At 35.7% G+C, this 24,583-nt stretch overlaps 1 protein-coding gene across 1 annotated transcript in view; it reads left to right on the top strand.

Moving 5' to 3' along the window:
- The first annotated feature begins 7,039 nt into the window (after positions 1 to 7,039).
- Positions 7,040 to 24,583, top strand: part of LOC132555029 (inositol 1,4,5-trisphosphate receptor type 1-like) — a 148,139-nt gene continuing 130,595 nt past the window's right edge. Inside the window, exon 1 of the mRNA XM_060219366.1 lies at positions 7,040 to 7,192. Coding sequence (XP_060075349.1) covers positions 7,040 to 7,192 — 153 coding nt within the window. The remainder of the gene's footprint in view (positions 7,193 to 24,583) is intronic.

The raw sequence follows: 24,583 nt of genomic DNA, 5'->3' as shown, positions 1-24,583 counted from the left end.
GAAATGAGACGGCGATCCAGTTGTGTAGTTCCTATTATTTATTGGGTTGCATTATAAACGTTGCCGCGTACAGATATAACTTATACTTTCATATCTTTTGTATTGATTCCGTGCTTATCATTTCGGCATCCCTCGGGCCACAGGTTATGATGGGCGACTGTAAATGTTGTGCCAGACCAAATTAACCATGAATAGGGACAGATTGTAACGGGACTGTAAGGAGAATTGACCGGTTTTCAGTGGATACACGTGCATGGTTGACAGTTCCTATCGATTCCATCACGTTACCAATGTTTAATGCATTTTACATAGGAAGATGGTTTCATCACCAAGCTGCTCTGTACACAATAACAAGTGGTGTCATGTGTTTCTGTACCGTGGCTTACAACTGAAACCAACTCTAGAGTACAAAGTAGGACTTAAGAACTGTTCCGGAATTCGTTTGAACTAAAATTACTACCAGCTGATATAACGGAAGTTGCTTATGTTGAAATGTGACGTCACCTATACTGCCGTTTCTATGTGAGGGGCATTTTCATGGCAGCTGTAATCACGTGATCATGATATTCATTTTTGGAGAAGTTTAATTTGTTTGCGTGAAAACCAAGAATGATAATCCGTCGAAAGAAGAAAAAACCTCCCCCCAAATTGAAGGCTGAGAGAAGTATACACACTCTGCTGGCTAAACAAGTCACCAAGGCACTAAGAGGGGTAAGCATTACACAGGCTTGATAAAGCCCACTTTAATTAACGATACAAAACCTTACTATGTTTACGGTATTTGATAGTCACGTAACCAAGCCAGTATGTGTTTACCAGTATACATATACATGTTTGTTTTTGAAGTATTATAAGTATATCAAAACGAATGTAGGTATCTTTTTATCTCACTTTCAAATGGCACCTAAGCGTCGATATATTTCACTGTAACATTGCTCATTTTTCTGAAGTTTTGCGTATCACATGATTTGTCGGTCAGGAACCTCGGTTTAAGTGAAAACATGTGATACGTACATGCACGGTTTCTCTGTGATTTTCTTCAAGGACCACTCTTGTAAAAAAGAGAAACTAACAGAATTTCGTAGGCAGTTTTCTCTGTAACGAAATGTCAATAATAGGATAGACAAGAACGTTATATTTGGTTGGACGATGTTACATACAAAGGTATAATAATGTCATATTCCGACAACAAAACAACTTTATACATTACTCGATGAAAAAAAAATATATATTATTTTTGGTAATACTAAGTAAGTCCCACTGTCTGCTGTCGTGATTACTGTTTCCTTTTTATTTTTGATTTAATCACTGTATGGCGGTTTTATCATCGGTCATTTTACATCCGGGGACCCATGGCTTGCTTGCTGTGAGGTCCATTTGATGTACCATGCTACATAACGGGTTAATAGGGTCTATGTCCAACTATCGGTCTGATCTACCGTCCCCGGGGGGTGAAGGTTCGGCTGGTATTGGCGCGTGTATCTCATCAGCAAGGCGTATTCACACAGACATTACAGCACATCACTACATACTGCGCTACAACTTGTTATGTGTCTCCCACATGCAATTCGGATCTGTTTGTTTGTGTGTTGATCCGAAACACAACACAATGATTATCAAATGATCCTATCCCACCACCCTACCCTGTCTGTCTATCCATTAAAAAGGGGAATGTCGCGTTTTAACTACAATTTACATGGCATTTGTCGGCAATGACGCAGAAGTCTTATTGCCCTTTCGAAACCTGTGCCCGTATTCATGAAACCATTCTCATGCTCAAGCATAGATTTTTTGCTGTAGCAAACATTTTTTTATAATTCACCTAAATCATACAAAATAATACAAATGTTAAATACAAACAATGAATATAGCTTTGACTTAAAGTTCTTTCATTTTTTTTTAATCTTTGGCAAAATCAGCCTTATTTATTAATTTTTAACTTAAACAAGACATAAGACTTGGGCACAGAATTCATGCTTGACCATGAGAATGGTTTCATGAATACTGGCCCGGGTCTTATTTTCTTCGTATTGATTTAATTTCTTTTGATATCCTGTGTAAAAAAATCGAGTCTTTCCGAGTAGAAAAAAAAACTTATGGATCTCACTGCCAGTAACACCTGAACGCTTGAAATTAAAGTTCACGTATCGTCCTTTATGACGTCACTGTTGAATACTGACACGTCACGTGCAATAGATAGATTCTATACAACGAGTGGTTGTTGTATTTGATGATTATTTAACTCGAGTTGGTTATTTTTCAAAAGGTACGAAAATTAAGATCGTTTGCCAACTTTTTTTCTCGCCATTGGTCAATATTTAACTCGACCTGTCTAGATAATGCTCCAGATTGTGTGAGCACTTCATTTCGGATTTCTCTCAGTGGTTCGTTCTTCTTTAAGTCCACCCTACACTGCCACGTGCATTGTGCAGTGTAACTTATTCGTGAAAATATATGATTTAATGTTATAAAGTACAAGCAGGGTGTTTAATTACACAAAGATGTAGTATGTATACTGTATATTCACATCCACGCTTATTGGCTGTACAACACCCTTGCTATCCTCTCCTCGGAATCCTCGCGCACTGGACGTGTGTAACATCTCTGACAGGTCTTTATGATGTTCAATAACATATCTTCCTGCTCGTTAAACAATTTATCTGTCTTCATGAAAATGATACTCGTTATAAGCGTTATGTATATTTTATTTAAAAAGTACAATCCCTGTAATGCTTGTATAATTTCAATCATTAAACGTTAACCTAACGGTAAATTCCTGTGTGCGCTTGTTTGACACACGCGAAAGTTTCAGGAAGACTTGATAATAAGTTCTAAATTACCGTCTGATATACACTGACGAGGAGCACGTGACGACGGATGAAGCTGTTTTTTTTTCATGTGATGAAAAATATTTCGTTTTGTAAAAAAACATTTGTAAACGTTTGTCTTTCACAAACAACACACGTCTATAACACATGTATTGCACATCAAACGTGTGCCGTAGTAGTTTTTTGTAACCAGCTACATCAACCATTGATAGATTCGCCGTCTGGCTCAGTGGTAAAACGATGCACGCTATTATTTCCTTGTGAAATTGCGTCAAACGCTCAAAATGTTGTTCTATAATGTAAGAAATAAAAGTAAACTTTAAACATGTTTTTGAAATTCATTTTGTAAACCAAAGTCAGATGAAATCCTCCCAGCAGATAAGTGAAAATTTATACTCTATATAATACGTTACAAAAGTATATGCCCAAAACTACTCAATATTATACAAGTATTAGATAGCACAAAAGTTTATGTCCAAAACTACCCAATATAACACAAGTATTAAATAGTACAAAAGTTTATGTAAAACTACTTTGTGATCCTCGGAGTTGATAAAGCGATATTCTGCTACATCAACATAAAGGTTGCACTACACAAACGAATATCAATACGTGTTAATTACATAAATTACAAAAACCTATAAGGAAAATTATTGAGAAGGTGAGATTGAGGTATTTCATGGGTCATTACACGATTTCAAAGTTTTACAACAAATACTGTATGTATACAAAGATGACTTCACGTATGTAAGTGACTGCAATCCTAGACAACAGACGAAACTGCCTTTGATCGCTAATCCAAAAGATGTCTTTAAGAATATTTATAACAAACTTGTTCAAGATGACTTTCTTAATGGTACAAAAAAATCTTTAAAGAAAAACGAGAATAAAACAATATTTAGTGGCCGAGATGTACCAGTAGACTACTTTCCTTGGAGTATATATATATACATATACGCTCAATGTCTAGAGTGCAAAACATACATAGATTTTTGTAAAACATTTTTGATATTGTAATCACCATCTTACATACAACAACTTGGGATGTTTTTTTTTGTCCGTTGTAAAGGGCCTTCGGCGTCCATCGGCCGAAGGGATTATCGAGACGCCTAAATTTACACAACCGCTCTCGATTTAGATTTATAAATTTTTATTTGTTTTATGTTCTATGTATGTAATGTAATTTATGTAATAATTGTGTCTTGATCAACGGGGCCAGGTTGCCTCGAAAATTTGACAATTCGCTTCTCCTTACAGTTGCTTTTACGTCATTGATTATATTTATATATGCAAACTGGTGAATGACATATTTCATCCATTATGAAGATCAATAATATCGTCAGTAGTAGTTAAAACAGTAATGTCCTCAGTAGTAGTTAAAACAGTGATGTCCTCAGTAGTAGTTAAAACAGTGATGTCCTCAGTAATAATTAAAACAGTGATGTCCTCAGTAGTAGTTAAAACAGTGACGTCCTCAGTAGTTATTTAAAAAGGTGATGTCCTCAGTAGTAGTTAAAACAGTGATGTCCTCAGTGGTAGTTAAAACAGTGATGTCCTCAGTAGCAATTAAAAAAGTGATGTCGTCAGTAGTCGTTAAAACAGTTATGATGGGTAGATACCATCAGGTTTAGTAAAGAAGGGAGATATCATTAATTGTAATAAAGAAAGGGGGAAGATATAACCAGTTGAAGTAAAGAGGGGCGATATTATCATTTTTAGTAAAGAGGGGAGAGACCGTCAGTTGTAGTAAAGAGGGGAGACACCATCAGTTGTTGTAAAGAGGGGAGACACCGTCAGTTGTAGTAAAGAGGGTAGACACCGTCAGTTGTTGAAAAGAGGGTAGACACCGTCAGTTGTTGTAAAGAGGGAATATGCTATCAGTTGTATTGAAGAGGGGAGACACCGTCAGTTGCGGTAAAGAGTTGCGGTGTCATCAGTTATTTTAAAGAGGGGCGTATATATACAATAAAATGAATGACATGCTGATTTAATTAATTAGGGAATGGATGGTTTGAGAGATGACCGATCAAACTTCATATCAATTATCACTTGAATCATCCCATGATATAATGGCATATCGCTGATTATGCTTTTATTACGTGATATATGTTACATAAGATCTAGACCATATGGTTTGATGTAGATGTAACTGAAAAAACTTCCAATGATTGCGGTAAATAATTAAGTACCACCACAACAACACATAGAAAACTCTTTTAGTTGCTGCATGTCACATCAAAAGAAATTTACCGATATCATTATTGCTACAACACTAAAAGGTACATTCCTCTCGCTAGCTGGGCTGTTCTGGAACACATACAATGTATGTCAGGAAGGTTGACGGCATAATGGAACTTTTCGTTCTCCAATTTTCAAGAAATTACCCAAAATTTGCTCCATCTTTGATAACTGACTTGTCAATTTGACATGAAATCCATTCTATGGAAGGTAGCTTGTCAGCCCCTGTTAAAATATAAATTAGGGCTGTAAGAGAGATAACTTGGTTATCGCGGTGCTTTTTCCGACACAGTATGTATGCCCTTGTGTTTGCGTCTATCAATATGAATGTTATTGATACATTCCCTCCTTTTCATCTGACGTTGCACTTGTAACAAGCGTATAAATCGGAAAAGCAATAAAACTTCGACAGAGAGAAAATTACAGATATCTAGTAGACTTGTATTACATTGGAAAAGGTTCCTGGTTCTTATGAAAAATTGGTAAAATCTAGAACAAACGATGAACGGCAATCGGCAGTATTTACCATCCATGAACCCTCATGTTACACGTGAGGTTTTACATACATGCCCATTGGCACGTGTATTTGATCCTGAGCGCTCGTCATTAAACCTGATGTGTAGTGTATTATGTCCAGATTACTCAAACAAAGCCGGAATTCTTTTGTTATGACCGCCAGGTCGACGTGTTAGAATTCACTTTGGAGGGCGCGTTCGTTTGACTTCCCACAGATCGGGGCAAGCAATACATATCTAAATAGTTTCATTTATCGGAAAAAAACTGTGTACATCTTGAAGTTATTGTTTAGATGTGTTCTTGACAAGTTCAATTTGTCAGAAACTAAGAGACTTTGTTCCGACGTGTGATAGAACGATATAGTGTGTAATTACCTATAGTGTTTGACAATACAAAGATAAAATAGTCCGCCCCCATTTCGGACACTTGTAAGACTTGCTGCCAAGTGACACTAACATGTTGGCTGCGTGCAGGTCTATCAGGTCTTGGAGTTACACTGTTGACACAGAGCAAAGGTGCTATGAACATGAACCTGGAATGTTGTATATCTCTTCGCAATGCACGTGAGAGCGATACAAGAATATCGTTTATGAATAGGAACTTCTCGTGCAGATCTTCATTATCAAGGTTATAACCTGGAGGTCTATTTGTTTTGTGGGTCGGTAAATGTCAGGTTACGAAATGGATAGGATATAAGGAATTTGTTGTCAGTTTAGGGGCCATAGAGAGTGTGAACATTCCATGATGACAGTATACTATTCAAGAAAATTTGAGGACGTTACCCAATGCCTTGGATGAAAAGGTTCTTAAAAGGATTGTTTTACCATTCCAAAATCAGAAAGTTTGCTGCAAACTGAAATTGTTCTGTGAAATTTCTTAACCCATTCTATGGCGACAATCATGCTATAGGATGATGGTGTACGTACGTAAATAGCAATGCTTTGCTTCAGAAGATAGCGCATTCTCAACAACTGAAAAGTCACGTGTCTGACGTCGGGGTGGTCAGTAAAGACATAAAACAATACAACCACCAACCCATGTTGCAGATATCTGTTGGTCAAGTGGTCAGCTGTAAGATGGTATCTGACCAACACGCGTTTGTGACCTACCGTGTATTATAAGGATGTATTGTTTCACTAGTATCCAGACAGATATAGGAAATCGGCTGACCACTACTGTCCATTGATATAGGTAATATGTGGCGCCCCCTCGCGGCTCATTAATCGCTCCTTTGATTCAGATGTGATAACAGCGATGATAAGTATGATGAGTGACTGGCTGGTGTAATATCACACCAGACGTACAATCATGTCTGGCCAAGAGTGTGTTCTCCAGTTTGCAGTTGATGGTTAAACTGACCACTGGTCTGGCCACTCTATTTAGCCATAAACTTAGACGAAGTATAATGAAAAAAAATCAACTTTAAATACGTCACTTTTGACATTTTATGTGCAATAATGGAGTCGAGTAGACGGGTTTCTATAGTGGTACCAGATGCTGGAAAACCTGCGGAAAATCCGAGACGTGTCTCAATCACTGTTCCGAATTCCAGGACGGGCTCTATAACATGGGAAGCGTTTGATAGGACCAGGAGAGCCTCCAGAGGAAAGGTAAGCTATCGTTCTCGATCCGCGATACTTTGATTCCTTTATTCTGCACGTGCGTTAGGAATGCCGAATGCCCGTGCACCAGCTAACGAGATATTCGTTCGCCTTGATGTGCATTTTATTTTAACATCTTAACAATTGGTAATATCGAGTCTATTTAAGTTAAGTTACTGCTATTTCCCGATGGAATTAGGATCAGCTGGCCCCAACTCTTTGCTTCCTTGTCTATACTCTCTGTAATTGACCATACGTTTCTACATTCAAACCCAGACTGGGCTAGCACCGACAGTGTTCTTACCTACGTCGGGATATCTAGATCGGATATTAAGTTTTACCTTGTGACTAGATGGTGTGTCTAGGGATTTACGTTGACCACTGTCCATTTGTCCGAAATGTCGGAGGTACAACAATACATCTCCCTCTATTTGAGGAAGTTGAAGCGGTTACACAAGGAAGTAAGTATCACACAAACACGTCTTCTAACCACGCCCTCCCGAAATATTTAAGACATAAAGAATATAAAAATGATTTAATCTTGTAAGTAATGAAATTACGTTTTTCAATGTCTGTCAAAACAGTACATTCGTACTTGGCATTTGTTAAATAGATATTTGAATTCTACTGCGCATTTGATATTGAGTCCTTACTTTCAACTATGAAACAGTCCGGAACATTTGGCGGACGGACATTTTGTGAATATATTTCATTGATTTTAATTACAACTTACATTTGTTTACGAAGTAAAATATATATCAAAATTAGAAGAAATTTTTTTATCACTTTTATAAACTTTATGCACTATATATGTTAGTAAGGGGTTGCCATGACTAAGTTTCACAAACGTCTCGTGTTTTCTTCCGAAAAGTAAGATGGATGGAGGATTTAATACAACACTGAATTCATAAAATATAAACGCCATATCAATATCTCGATAAGAAAGTATGAAAAACTCGTCAGTGAAAAACATAGAAAAAATAAAACGCTTTATGGATAAATAAAATTATTGTTTACATCGTTTATTACAAAAAAAATTATACAACTGTAATTAGTACATATAGATTGGTGTAAATATGAAGTGAAATGTGGACTTTTCTGACACTGAGATAACAAAAACTTTACTCAAAATCACAATCACAGCAATCATTGAAAGTTTAGGAGGGATCATGTTCTGTTTCCTGTTATTCCTAACCAGTCCATGGTAATGTAACGCTCTCGAAAGGAGAACTAAGTTAACAATGAAACCACCAGGTATGAAGTGTCGAGCACACCAACCTTCATATCGGTCAATGAATTAAGTACATTTCTTGACCAGTTTGAATCTTTCGAAAATCTGTTATATCGAACAGATAACAGAACAAGTTCTTGAATATTCAGTCATCTGCAATATGTAAACACAATAGTTAGGGAATCAGGAAAGCGACTTCCTAGAAAGGGAAAATTATATCATCATACGTATCATAAAGTTAAGTGTAAAGCTGCCAAACGCGGTAAGTTGTAAGTTATTATTAAAAATTTCAAAAGAAATTACCTAGACACGATTATATCACAATGTTTTCGAACATTGAAATATAGTGTATCCTATTAACGAACGGGATAACACACAAAAATATATACATACACAAAAATTATTTTCAATCAGTAATACAAACATTATAAACAGAAATACAAACATTATAAACAGAAATACAAAAATTCTATACAGAAATACAAACATTCTACACAGAAATACAAACATTCTGTACAGAAATACAAACATTCTACACAGAAATACAAACATTATAAACAGAAATACAAACATTATAAACAGAAATACAAACATTATAAATAGAAATACAAACATTATAAACAGAAATACCATCATTCTATAATGAAATACAAACATTTTATACAGAATTACAATTATTCTACACAGAAATACAAACATTCTACACAGAAATACAAACATTCTATACAGAAATACAAAAATTCTACACAGAAATACAAATATTCTATACAGCCATACAAACATTCTATACAGAAATTTAAACATTCTACACAGAAATACAAATATTCTATACAGAAATACAAACATTCTATACAGAAATACAAATATTCTATACAGAAATACAAAAATTCTACACAGAAATACAAATATTCTATACAGCCATACAAACATTCTATACAGAAATACAAACATTCTACACAGAAATACAAACATTCTATACAGAAATACAAAAATTCTATACAGAAATACAAATATTCTATACAGAAATACAAACATTCTATACAGAAATACAAACATTCTATACAGAAATACAAACATTCTATACAGAAATACAAATATTCTATACAGAAATACAAACATTCTATACAGAAATACAAACATTCTACACAGAAATACAAACATTCTACACAGAAATACAAACATTCTACACAGAAATACAAACATTCTACATAGAAATACAAACATTCTACACAGAAATACAAACATTCTACACAGAAATACAAACATTCTACACAGAAATACAAACATTCTATACAGACATACAAACATTCTACACAGAAATACAAACATTCTATACAGAAATACAAACATTCTACACAGAAATACAAACATTCTACACAGAAATACAAACATTCTACACAGAAATACAAACATTCTACACAGAAATACAAACATTCTACACAGAAATACAAACATTCTACATAGAAATACAAACATTCTACACAGAAATACAAACATTCTACACAGAAATACAAACATTCTACACAGAAATACAAACATTCTATACAGACATACAAACATTCTACACAGAAATACAAACATTCTACACAGAAATACAAACATTCTATACAGAAATACAAACATTCTATACAGATACACAAACATTCTACACAGAAATACAAACATTCTACACAGAAATACAAACATTCTATACAGAAATACAAACATTCTACACAGAAATACAAACATTCTGTACAGAAATACAAACATTCTATACAGAAATACAAACATTCTATACAGATACACAAACATTCTACACAGAAATACAAACATTCTGTACAGAAATACAAACATTCTACACAGAAATACAAACATTCTATACAGAAATACAAACATTCTACACAGAAATACAAACATTCTACACAGAAATACAAACATTCTACACAAAAATACAAATATTCTATACAGAAATACAAACATTCTACACAGAAATACAAACATTCTATACAGAAATACAAACATTCTACACAGAAATACAAACATTCTACACAGAAATACAAACATTCTATACAGAAATACAAACATTCTATACAGAACACAAACATTCTATACAGAAATACAAACATTCTACACAGAAATACAAACATTCTATACAGAAATTTAAACATTACATACAAAAAACAACAATTGAAAAATGATAATATGATCGAATTGAAGTTAAGGATATATGAGAGATACCAATGAACTGAACTTATAGTTTTACACAAGATTTATCTCCCTTTATATTGTAAACCGTATATGTCGATACCCATCTATTTGTTCATCATTTGAATATGATTAAATCATCGTGAATATAAACAAATATTCAATGTGTAACATCAAACCTATAACGTTTTCTGATAAAGCAACACGGGCACCCGGTATATCATTTCGATCTGTTCATTAGATACCAGGTAATGTTGTCCAGTTCGTAATTGGATACCAGGTAATGTTGCCCAGTTCGTAATTGGATACTAGGTAATGTTGCCCAGTTCGTAATTGGATACCAGTTAAAGATACCCAGTTCGTCATTGGATTCCAGTTAAAGATGCTCAGTTCGTAATGGGATACCAATAAATGTTGCCCAGTTCGTATTTGGATACCAGTTAAAGATGCCGAGTTCGTAATTGGATACCAGTTAAAGATGCTCAGTTCGTAATTGGATACCAGTTAAAGATGCCCAGTTCGTAATTGGATTCCAGTTAATGATGCTCAGTTCGTAATTGGCTACCAGTTAAAGATGCCCAGTTCGTGATTGGATACCAGTTAAAGATGCCCAGTTCGTAATTGGATTCCAGTTAATGATGCTCAGTTCGTAATTGGCTACCAGTTAAAGATGCCCAGTTCGTAATTGGATACCAGTTAAAGATGCCCAGTTCGTAATTGGATACCAGTTAAAGATGCTCAGTTCGTATTTGGATACCAGTTAATGATGCTCAGTTCGTAATTGGATACCAGTTAAAGATGCCCAGTTCGTAATTGGACACCAGTTAAAGATGCCCAGTTCGTAATTGGACACCAGTTAATGATGCCCAGTTCGTAATGGGATACCGGATTACGATTTCGATTTGAGAAGGGAATACTTGCTATATGTGAACATCAAGCCGATCATAACGACAATCACATGACATCTGCGTGGGATTTAAATACGGTGTTGCGACGTCAAACGGGGATTTATATCTTATGAAGTGCTATCGACCTGTTATTTTCAGTTCCATGATAAGTCGTCAGTTGTGACTGAAATATTTGAATGAAACGTCGATCAAGGTTAATGATACCTTGTAATGACATCCATCTCGGTCATATTGTGTGACGGCGTCATTCAGGGATGTGGATACAGTGTGTCGACATGGATACAGTGGGTCGACATGGACACAGTGGGTCGACATGGATACAGTGTGTCGACATGGATACAGTGTGTCGACGTGGATACAGTGTATCGACATGGGGTTTAAGCATCACCATTATGTAGTGACGTCAACTTGGGATTTTAATTCAGTGCTGTGACGCAATGCAGTGAGGTCAATCTGGGATTATTTGAATACCACGTACTAAAATCAAGAATATAGAGACGTGAAAACAGAATATTACATGTAATAATTAGAGCTGGAATCTCGTGATGTGATATGAATGAATAGATTATAGAGTTATGACGTCACTTGTGAATAATTATTTCAGATCAATTTGAAATAACGTAAACTGAATGTTTGAGTGCCATATAATGTCGTAAAACATATGGAATTGAATACAATGTCAGTTATTCCAAAAACGTGTTGTCACTTGTAGTTACGTCAGTATGGGATTTGTATATAGTATATAGTTACGTCAGTATGGGGTTTGTATATAGTATATAGTTACGTCAGTATGGGGTTTGTATATAGTATATAGTTACGTCAGTATGGGATTTGTATATAGTATATAGTCACGTAAGTATGGGATTTGTATATCGTATATAGTTACGTCAGTATGGGATTTGAATAAAGTATATAGTTACGTCAGTATGGGATTTGAATATCGTATATAGTTACGTCAGTATGGGATTTGAATATCGTATATAGTCACGTCAGTATGGGATTTGAATATAGTATATAGTTACGTCAGTATGGGATTTGTATATAGTATATAGTCACGTCAGTATGGGATTTGTATATAGTATATAGTCACGTCAGTATGGGATTTTAATATATTGTATAGTTATGTTAGTATGGGATTTTATATATTACGTATATAGTCACGTCAGTATGGGATTTGAATATAGTATATAGTTACGTCAGTATGGGATTTGTATATAGTATATAGTCACGTCAGTATGGGATTTGTATATAGTATATAGTCACGTCAGTATGGGATTTTAATATCGTGTATAGTTATGTTAGTATGGGATTTTAATATCGTATATAGTCACGTCAGTATGGGATTTGAATATCGTATATAGTCACGTCAGTATGGGATTTGAATATATTATATAGTTACGTCAGTATGGGATTTGTATATAGTATATAGTCACGTCAGTATGGGATTTGAATATATTATATAGTTACGTCAGTATGGGATTTGTATATCGTATATAGTCACGTCAGTATGGGATTTGTATATAGTATATAGTCACGTCAGTATGGGATTTTAATATCGTGTATAGTTATGTTAGTATGGGATTTTAATGTCGTATATAGTTACGTCAGTATGGGATTTGAATATAGTATATAGTTACGTCAGTATGGGATTTGAATATAGTATATAGTTACGTCAGTATGGGATTTGTATATAGTATATAGTTACGTCAGTATGCGATTTGAATATAGTATATAGTTACGTCAGTATGGGATTTGAATATCGTATATAGTTACGTCATTATGAGATTTGTATACTGTGGATAGTAACATCAGTATGAGATTTGTATACCGTGGATAGTAACATCAGTATGAGATTTGTATACCGTGGATAGTAACATCAGTATGAGATTTGTATACCGTGGATAGTAACATCAGTATGAGATTTGTATACCGTAGATAGTAACATCAGTATGAGATTTGTATACGGTGGATAGTAACATCAGTATGAGATTTGTATACCGTGGATAGTAACATCAGTATGAGATTTGTATACCGTAGATAGTAACATCACTATGAGATTTGTATACCGTAGATAGTAACATCAGTAATGGGTTTGTATACCATGGATAGTAACATCAGTATGGGGTTTGTATACGGTGGATAGTAACATCAGTATGAGATTTGTATACCGTAGATAGTAACATCAGTAATGGGTTTGTATACGGTGGATAGTAACATCAGTATGAGATTTGTATACGGTGGATAGTAACATCACTATGAGATTTGTATACCGTAGATAGTAACATCAGTATGAGATTTGTATACTGTGTATAGTAACATCAGTATGAGATTTGTATACCGTGGATAGTAACATCAGTATGAGATTTGTATACCGTTGATAGTAACATCAGTATGAGATTTGTATACTGTGTATAGTAACATCACTATGAGATTTGTATACCGTAGATAGTAACATCAGTATGGGGTTTGTATACCGTGGATAGTAACATCAGTATGAGATTTGTATACCGTTGATAGTAACATCAGTAAGAGTATGATATTTCTATACCATGGATAGTAACATCAGTATGAGATTTGTATATTGTGTATAGTAACATCACTATGAGATTTGTATACCGTAGATAGTAACATCAGTATGGGGTTTGTATACCGTGGATAGTAACATCAGTATGAGATTTGTATACCGTGGATAGTAACATCAGTATGAGATTTGTATACCGTGGATAGTAACATCAGTATGAGATTTGTATACCGTAGATAGTAACATCACTATGAGATTTGTATACCGTGGATAGTAACATCAGTATGAGATTTGTATACCGTGGATAGTAACATCAGTATGGGGGATGTATACCGTGGATAGTAACATCAGTATGAGATTTGTATATGGAACTCCACTGGATTATTTCATTAAATATGCCTTCTCATGTTTTCATTTCACATTGGACTGTAATAAACTGGTCTGAAAGTTTTAAATTTTTGCTGGCTTAGGCTGGTAAAAATAAAAACGTCTTGGACTCGTCCAGTATGTAAAATTCTATATTTACACAGCAATAAGGTACTGTTAGCCTTCGTGAGTGGAGGGTTGTACATTCACGTATTAGTTGGGGAGATTCCTGATCACACCTAATTAATGAGGTCAGAGGTCGCATTCACGCCTGAGTGGAGAGAGATGCACTCAGTGTTTATTATTTGTAGACTAGTCGGTGACAGATTCATGTTGTGTACTAGAGAGCCCCTAGCTCATTCCTCTCCCATACCATTCCCTAACTATATTAATACCACGGAAACCTCATCAGACCTGTCCATCAGATGAATTTGTATAACAAACTAACAGAAACCATTGTTTAATTGCTCATGAGGAAATACTACCACCAGGGGTGCTACTATTGCGGAGTGTCTGCCTTCCCTTGTGGTACACGTACACTCTGTTACAGTCGGTGATAGTCATTGTATCTCTCGGATAGAAGTTAACCAAGTTATGAATGATACAATTCAAAGACGAAGTGACAGAACAACATTACGACCGGTAAGTACTACTAATGGGGCTCCCGTCAAAAATTATTATGTACTCAGTATCTGTTCTATTGCAGAAATGTCAGATTTTCATAACGATATACAAGTTCTTAAAAGAAGTAGACATTTGGGAAGTACAGTTTTGCGGTTTATTTCCCAGAAGTGCCATGTTGTGCTTGATAGCACGCGCTCTACACTTCGTCGCCAATGGAAGGATACCGATTCACACAGAACGAAATTATTTGTGACCAGACCGTTGTTGCTTGGTTTGTCGTTTTGTTCTGAACTTGTTACCATCATGATATGGGAACGAGTCTGTTGAAAACATCACTTTGTGTAACACTGGCTTAAATCGTAGCGGAAAACGCAGGCATACTGATATATAATGACTTCCGTTTCATTAGCGTTCACGTAGGGACTTCGGGAAAAGCTGCATTATTGTCCAACAGACATCACGGTATCGCCTGGTTATTTTTCTGGAGGTGGAGTATGTAACCCTGGTAAATTTTACCCGTTATATAGCACTCGACTAGAGAGAACCTAGCTTTGTTCGGTTGAGCAGGAGACTAGTAATCCAGAGGTCTCTGATTCGAATCCTAGCGGTGGTATGGGGTTAAATAATGACTTCTGTTACATAAATCTCATTGTTCTGGTCGGCGACATAATGTGGTATACTATCAAAGTATTATTACTACACGAAGAATGCTTAGGATTTTAACCCTTAATCTCAACTCACAAAGAAAGAGTGATACACTCACCTCAAAACATTTTTGTGGTGGGTGTCGTCGATGAAGCGGAAGACGCATGACCTTCCGGAACACATAGACTAATGCGATTTGTATCTTTTCAAGGATCCCATCAACCGTTAATCTTTGTTTCGTTTATGTTTTATTATTGTGTCATTGATTTGGAATTGGAGTCACAATTTGTTAACTTGTCGGTATCGTTACCATATCGCTAAGAACCTTAAAAATCTCGGTCGGTGGGGCGTCGGACTATGTTACCATAACGCGAGGGGGCGTGATATCTCGGTCGTTGGGGCGGCAGACATTGTTACCCTAATGTTAGTGGCCTTGATATCTCGGTCGATGGGGCGTCGGACTTTGATATGCGAAGCGAGTGTGTTCGACGCTGCCTACTCGGGACGATATTTGGGGCCTTAGAAAGGTAGAGGATCCAATCGTCCTATACCGTAATGGTTGTGTCTTGAGACAACAAACTTTACCAGAATAGGTCTGGATGGTATGCACCGGGTCTCCCGTTCACTGTCAATGAGGTAACCGCTAGCAACTACTAGGAAACCCAGTTCCAATATGACCCGGGCTGCTCGCAGGTTGTGAAGCTCAGTAAATAAACATTCTTTTATCGATATTAGGAACATGGTTTGGTTTTTCACTGTCAATGTATAAGACTACACTTTCTATTTCTACGTAGTATCATACACGCACTTGCTTCCTCAATTCAGTATACAAAATGTCACTATGTGGTCAACTGACGAGAACACTTATGAGACGGGGTTTCGAGAGATGCAATTTGATGAAGATTATAATCATCTTATTGTGAATTAAATAAATATCTTTTTTCCTGGTGCGATATTAAGTCAGATGATCGTCCGTATATCTGATGATTTCCTTGTTATAAATTATAACTGGATTTACCTACATAGTAGGTTTAGTCGATGAAGCGGAAGACGCTCACCTTTTCGAACTGGTTGAAACAGCTTTTACTTTTCATTGTTCATATTTTCCCATTGTTTTATCAATTTTCAGTTTTAAATTTTGATTTTGTAGATAAACCGGTATTCTCTGGTTGTTTTTAAAACATCTCACGCGACAAACTTTTATGACAAAAATGCATTAATATCGCAACATTTCAAATACATGATATAAATACATATAAACCTGGGGCATATTTGATATGTTTTATACAGGCCCATGGCACCTCTTTAGATCGTACTTTTACTTCGCATGATTACTTAATTATCTGGAACAGTGCCGAGCTCCTTCTTCTATCTTAGCAAGATGCTTAAGGCATTTGAACTTTGCTTATATAAATATTGGTGTGTTTTCCTCTAAATTACGGCAGTTTCCATCTTTGTGTTGTTCTCGTTTATAGACTTTACACATTGTCTTTGAAGTTTCCGGAAACATTGGCCCGTCATCGTCTTGCCATCTGCTTGTTAGGCTCAGTGCTAGCGAGATGCCCAACACTTCTATCTACAGACCTCTTGTTCGTTGTTGTTATGTCTCCTCGTCGCCGGCGCGAGGCGTGACGCAATTGTGTATTGTTTTACAGTATAAAACATGGAAGAGAAAAGTACAATACAAGTCCAGAGTATGACGTCATCACATCTGATTGTACGATGTTATATAGTATAATGTGAAGACGTTTCGATTACAGAAAAAGAAATATTGTCTTTATTGTTATCTATAAGTACATCATAAAACCCATAAATAAATAAATCTTACTCATTTTTACTGTACGTAAACAGGACATGCTACTACCTTGTCCAGTTTTACGGTACAAGACATCACATTTGATCAAAAGTGATGGAATTTCCAAATGTCATTTAGTCAAGTGAAAGTTATCAAGTACACAAGTACTAAATGTGACGTACAAGATATGACGCCATTTCATCCCGAGTTTCACAGTGAAACGAGAGATTAATAGAAGCCGAGGGTTAGAATGTTGGGAATCTCCTCTAGGGGGAGAGGTTTCTTTGTCCTACCGTCAAGATAGGGAAAGTTGTTTTCTCTATCCCCTATCTCCATCATACTAGAAAAAGAATAATGAGACAGGTGTATGCTGACAAATATGGAAACCAAATCACGCAAATAATGACTCTTGTTTTTACTTTCACCAATTTGTAATCTACATTATACATTGTACAAACACCATTGTAATGCTGTATCATTGTCATAATGCACTTAAATTTGATTTGGATAAAGAAAGACGATCAGATACAATAATATCAGACTGAAACTGTCCACATCAATCAGTCACGTATATCACGTCTTAATACAGCTTCCAGTTTAGCACGTGTTTATGTTCTCTACCTGCAGGTGTCTTACCCCGGCAAAATAGAGATATCTTACCCTCACTGGGTGGATATTTCTGTCCGATGGGGAAGAGAATGTCATTTTGTCTAGTTACAGTTCCCGTAATTGATTTTCCGCTTATCCAATAGGAGTCGTTCAGATAACAGTACATCGCGACCTGCTTTGCGTATCTGTTGCGTATCTGTATGTTCCTGCTAATTAATAAATACATTAATCGTGTTGCTGAGTCATGACTCTAAACAGGTACATAAAGGTAAACTGTTGTTTATATCTTGTTAACGATGTATTCCCTCTCCATTGAGGGGCGTACTAAACGGCCCGACAGAAAAGTGGAAGACGGTGATAAATATTCCGGAATATTATATTCAGTTTGACGTTGGTTTCTGTATAAAGGTAACTAATCCTTTAGTAACACTTAATCATTAGTAAATTATCTTAAGGTGTTGAAGCGTGCATGTATTTATTTAGATACAGTGAGCCGGTCATTAAGCGTGTGAATGAAACCAACCTTTTTGTTGAATGTCGAGAAGCATACGTCATCCTGTGTGAAGTTCGTTACGAGATGTTTTATGTAAGGGTTTGTATATCATTAAAAATAATATCTTATGTAAGGGTTTGTGTCTCATTAAAAATAATATCTTATGTAAGGGTTTGTGTATCATTAACAACAATATCTTATGTAAGGGTTTGTGTTTCATTAATAAGATGTGAAATAAGATTTTGCATGAGAAATATTAGTTCCATATTTGGAGAAAGGCATTTACAAAAATTAGTAAAAATATCTATAATAGGTGTCTAGTACAATGAGGTCATTTTAGGAATGCCTCTCCGTTGTTTAGGTTAAGAACAATACGTGTGATATCGGGACACAGTTTGACCGGTTTTAATTTAACTTCAACTTTTACCTTTACAGATGCATAACATTACGTGTACTTCTCATAAGTATTACATTAAAGATCTTTACACCAGATTCTGATTTCATTGGAATCGTAAACCACTATTGACCTCACGACAAGCGACACACCAGTTTAATGTCTATACTAGATGTTGAGAGGAGGTTCTCCAGATTATCAGTGATGCTTTGATTCAGCAAATGAAATTTTAACATCTCTAAAATACTAATTTTATGTTAAATTTGGTACAGATTACTCTGAAACCATCACTACCTCTGGCGGAACATTCCGGTAGTGACAGAAAACAGCAGAAATTTAAGTCCATGAATTTCAATAAAAATCCTTGGGATTACTTTCTGAATGTGTGAAGTTTACATTCAAAACCTGAATACTTGTTTGCCACCGTCTGAGCCAATTCTTCCAGGTGTTTATTTCCAATAATTGTTGCGAAATTGATTATTTGATGACCCGGGACACAAAGATAAAATGGACCTTCCTCTTTGATATTCTAATGTTGTGATCACATATTCACGTTACATCAATCTTTTTCCGAGTTGTTGGATTCCTGGTAATTGCAGAGAGAAGGATAATTATCTGAATGTTGACAATCATCTATCAATATGTTTTGCTATCGCTTTCCTTGCGAATTTCCAGCAGTATACTTCAATTGTTCCGTCAACTTGTCGTTCAGCAAGTGCGAGAACCATCAATAATACACACACGTACATATAACATCTGTTTGTTTTGGAAACGTCATCGACCCTAGTTGGCGAAGTCGCCATGACATCTCTGACGGTAGTAACCTCGCATCATCTCATCAACATTTCTTTACGATTGACCGGGGTTGGTGAGTGACTGGTACAGATTTAGACATACCTCAGTCTATTTTGTTATCTTCCGACAGAATTCACCAAACCTGACATCGCACGTCAAGGCACTTAAAAGAAAATAACCCCGAACCTTTTTATAAACATTTTCGCACTTCTGTCGAATACTCGACAAAAGACTTTTTATGAAACCTTCAAACCCTGTCCAAACCTCTACTTAGAACAACTACAAGCCTACTCAGAACAACTACATCCTTAACCAATGCAGTTTACTGATGCCTTTCTTTGAGAGAGGAATCAACATGCGCTGTTTGTTTTCTATCTAAAGCATGTTGTGTGTTCCCGTTATTATAACATAAAATATTGTTTTGATGGAATGCTTCACGGTTCATTGATCTTTAGAGCACTTTTGAATTATGGAGCTACTACATCTCACCGTCTAGGTTTTTACTTTATTTTCGGATACTTTGGATTTTCCTCGGTCACATCTTAGGCTTCAAAATTTAGGCGTTTAGCATCACTGAAGAGTTCTAAAAGGGCGAAACAACTGTGTGATACAGTCTAACAGACGATACTTGGCAGGGCGAAGCAGATGTATGATGCAGTTTAATTAATTTTTGGCTCTACTCTATCTAAGTCTGTATTAAAAGGTGCTATTCACTTGTGTCTTTTGTACAATGTCCAAAATGGTTCCACAATTCATTAAACTTTCAGACCATGTCCAAACCGTTTTTACGCTCCATTGAACTTTCGAACCCTATCCAAAATAGATTTACGTTTCAACAACTCCATCAGAATGGATTCACGTTTCAACAACTCAGAACAGATTCACGTTCAGCAACTCAATCAGAATGGATTCACGATTTATACATTATTCTTTTGAAGCAAATCCAGAACATTTTCATGATCAATTTCATTTTATAAGCCCATCCAAAATGGCTTTACATTTCATTAGATTATCAGATTCGATCCAAAACCCTCACACATATCACTGGTTTGCTGCAAGACTGGTACACACTCAAGTCTTATTTATAACTGTGACAATTTGTAATCCATCTTAACATTGATTACACAATAGATGTATCACCGGGAGCAAAGATTGTTTGTGAAATGTTTTATACTGTGTCTGAATGTGACGAGAGGTTGTTCTGAGTCTCTGTTGTATTTGAGATCTGCATTCTTTAAATTTGTATTTACAGGTGCTATTTACTTGTGTGTCTTTTGTACAATCTTTAAGATACCTGGTGGTAGACACTGCCAGTGGACTTTCAGTCCTCGAGGTTCGCCGTAACCTGCACTCGAAAAAGTAGCACGGTTCAGAATATACACATGTCCTTGGTATTGTTTTAAAATTACCTTCCATTTGAAAATTATGAAATTTATTGGCTAGCGTACCTCTCCATCTCGATTTTCGATCATTTTTGATTTTCCTCAGTTGTCTGATAGACTTTTGAACTATCATCTGAATGAACACTTTCAATAAAATTACTGTAATGCTAGGGTTCTGTGTCTTGTCAATCTCCAACCACATTTCATCCTCAGATGTTACAGACGTCACCTTTCTGTAGATATAATAACAGATTGACACATACGTAAACAGAGCCAAAACACAACAGTATAGCAGCCTTTAGATATCGTTAGATATAGCTGGTGTGTAGGTGCTGTAACAACTGCAGCCTTTGGCGCCGGTAGAATATTTTACACTATCTTTACTGAACTTGACGGATCGCTGATCGGTGTCAAAGACACGAGAGGCCTTAAAAAGAATGTATGGAACTATGTTGAAATATTGGAAAACTCCAGTAGAGCATCAAGTTTATGACTTATCTTTACCCAAAGCACCAGTCAGGATTGTTTAGATCATTTCATGTGTAATTGCGGGTGAAATGATTATTGATGTTTTAGCACCAATTAAGATATTTTTCACGTGCCAGCGTTTTCTTATACACCCGGACACCAAAAGTGACTACCCTATCAATTAACATTAGTATCATTATATCGTATAATATTCCATAAAAACGGTCAGAGTTTTAATTATGAATACCCAACATGTTTCGGTTAAAACCAGCATGACACGGCTGATAATCTAGTTGTTGTCATTTTCCCTGATGTCGAAGATGATATTGTTAAGGCATTTCTCGGTTCCCTTGTTGTACACCTTGTTGTCATTTGAGGACGTGACATTACTTACTGGGATTGACTAAGATATATATGACGGGATTCGACGATGAAGCAGATGACACTTACTCTTCCGGAACACCTGGTCTTATTCTCCTTATTCTTTCTTTCATGAATCTCCATAGCATTTTTTTCTTTTGATTATATATTGCCCTAGTTTTTGTTGACATTGATTTTGGATTATGATCATGTTGACATGTTGGTATTTTCTTTGTTTGGGACGTATAAACAAGACTATTTACATTATCTGCTGAACATTGGCATGTCTTCAACTAATAGACACTGTTAGAATGATAATGTTCTTGGTGTCTTTTCATAACGTCGTTGTGATTCAGTTAATCCATCCGTGTCATATTTTTGCGTATAATCTTTTGTATAAATATTGTAATAATTACATTGCACATTAAGAGTCCATTATCTTTTTAATAACACTTATTCAGATGTGTGATAAGAAATTGAGAAACTAAAGCAAAATCTGAGTACAGGAGACCCACTTACGGTAGAGCAGGGAGAACTGTGGAGTATGCATTATGAATGAGGCATGAAACAAGTAAATGTACGATGTATTCAGATTAAACATCTTGTCTGGAAACAATCAACAGAAATAACAAGCGTGTATATATATATATATGTTTCCTCGGAGCTTAGACCAGTAGTAGCCTGGTCAGAACACGTCCATATCGTAGTGAAGTTATTATATAACCACGTCTTACAGTGATACATCATTAACTTCAAGGACAATGAAGGTGAGTCCGTGATTCCTTCTTCAGCCATTTCTACCATCAAGGATTAAGGAAATACAATATATTCTAAAAAAACTGTCAGTGACAGTGACAGGATCATGTGATCACATGTGACCTTGGTAACTAGGTGACATGTTCGCGCATGTGCTTCGCCTTGATGGTTGGTTTATGTTAACGTCATATTTGAGAGGTTAGAAGTGACACCCTCTTCAGCTTTCCTGTTTTCTGTCTGGATGTTATCATGATGTTGTACACAGAATCTTTCTACCACTCTCACCTGTAGGTGTTAAACACTGTAGTAAGTATTACACACAAATCTGATGTAGAATGTACGTTATTCCAACAATTTGTAGAGACTGAATGGTTAAACTGTATACCCGAATAATATGGTTCCTAGTAGAGTTAATCACAGGGGATAGTTATAAAGATGACGTCAAGACATGTTACGTAAGGTTACCTCTGACTATGACGTTATCTCTAAATGTTATTGAATGTTCCTATTTTGTGGCATATTTAGTCACGTCAAGCTGTTGTCGAGTTGCCTACAAATATTAAGTCAATCTTCACAACAACACAAGGAACACTGGGATAGAATCCGAAATGTAAAGAAAATTGTATTTTCAAAATTAACAATAAATAACAAGGGTGTGGTTGTAATAACACTTTGTTTCCATAACCCTACTTGACCAACTATTATTCATACAAACTCGTCCCGGTGCTATCTCTTCATAGCATGCTCATGACAGACAGGTGCGGAGACGTTATAAATCGCAAATGCATTATACCTAATATCTAACTGCCTAGTGCTGACACCACTATTCCATAATACGCCACTCGATGATAAAAATATCAGGATTGTAAACATGGCGATCATTTCCCTAATATTCAACCCTTGTCCATTATTTCTTAACCTTGCTACAGCATCTAGTACATGCTATTGTGCAGCTTCACTGTAAAGCACATTCCTTGTAGAATTTTAAGAATATATTAAATTTTATTTTTTTGTGAATTTTTTTTTATGATTTTTAAGACGCTGACTCTAGTAATGACCTTGCAAGAATGCGTTCGGACTAACTTGAGGGTAACAATGATTGTTCTTCTCAAGGCACCGCCTATACACGAAATCTACTCAATGGGCTATTTTTGGCATTTTATTGGTAGAAAATGCACGAAAATAATTAATTTTCAGGCTCGGAGAAAAGCAACCATTTGCTATTTTAGGTATATGAATAAGGAACCACTTATCCCCATGGTAGATTGGAAAATCAACCACCAGGACAGTATTATTAACTAGTTTAGCAAGGGTAAGGGTGTCCTCATGAGCTGGAACATACACAACGAAATACAATAGTCTTTTTAATTATCAAAATACTAGTTTCATATATACCAAGGATTCCATGTTTTGTAATTAATATGCATGGCACTTGAATTAAAAACAAGACATGCATGACACCTTAATTAAAAACAAGACATGCATGACAATTTTATTAAACACAAAACATGCATGACACTTTAATTAAAAACAACACATACATGACACCTTAATTAAAAACAACACATGCATGACACCTTAATTAAAAACAACACATACATGACACTTTAATTAAATACAAAACATGCATGACACTTTAATTAAAAACAACACATACATGACACTTAAATTAAAAACAAGACATGCATGACACCTTAATTAAAACCACACATGCATGACACTTTAATTAAAAACAAGGCATGCATGACACTTTAATTAAAAACAAGACATGCATGACACCTTAATTAAAAACAAGACATGCATGACACTTTAATTAAAAACAAGACATACATGACACCTTAATTAAAAACAAGACATGCATGACACTTT

The sequence above is a fragment of the Ylistrum balloti genome, unplaced genomic scaffold (genome assembly GCF_031769215.1).
Source record: "Ylistrum balloti isolate Yb309-2 unplaced genomic scaffold, AGI_CSIRO_Ybal_v1 Utg370450, whole genome shotgun sequence".
In the NCBI taxonomy this organism is placed as follows: domain Eukaryota; kingdom Metazoa; phylum Mollusca; class Bivalvia; order Pectinida; family Pectinidae; genus Ylistrum; species Ylistrum balloti.
The sequence above is the reverse complement of the archived record's forward strand: the minus strand, read 5'-3'. Positions and strand labels throughout refer to the sequence as shown.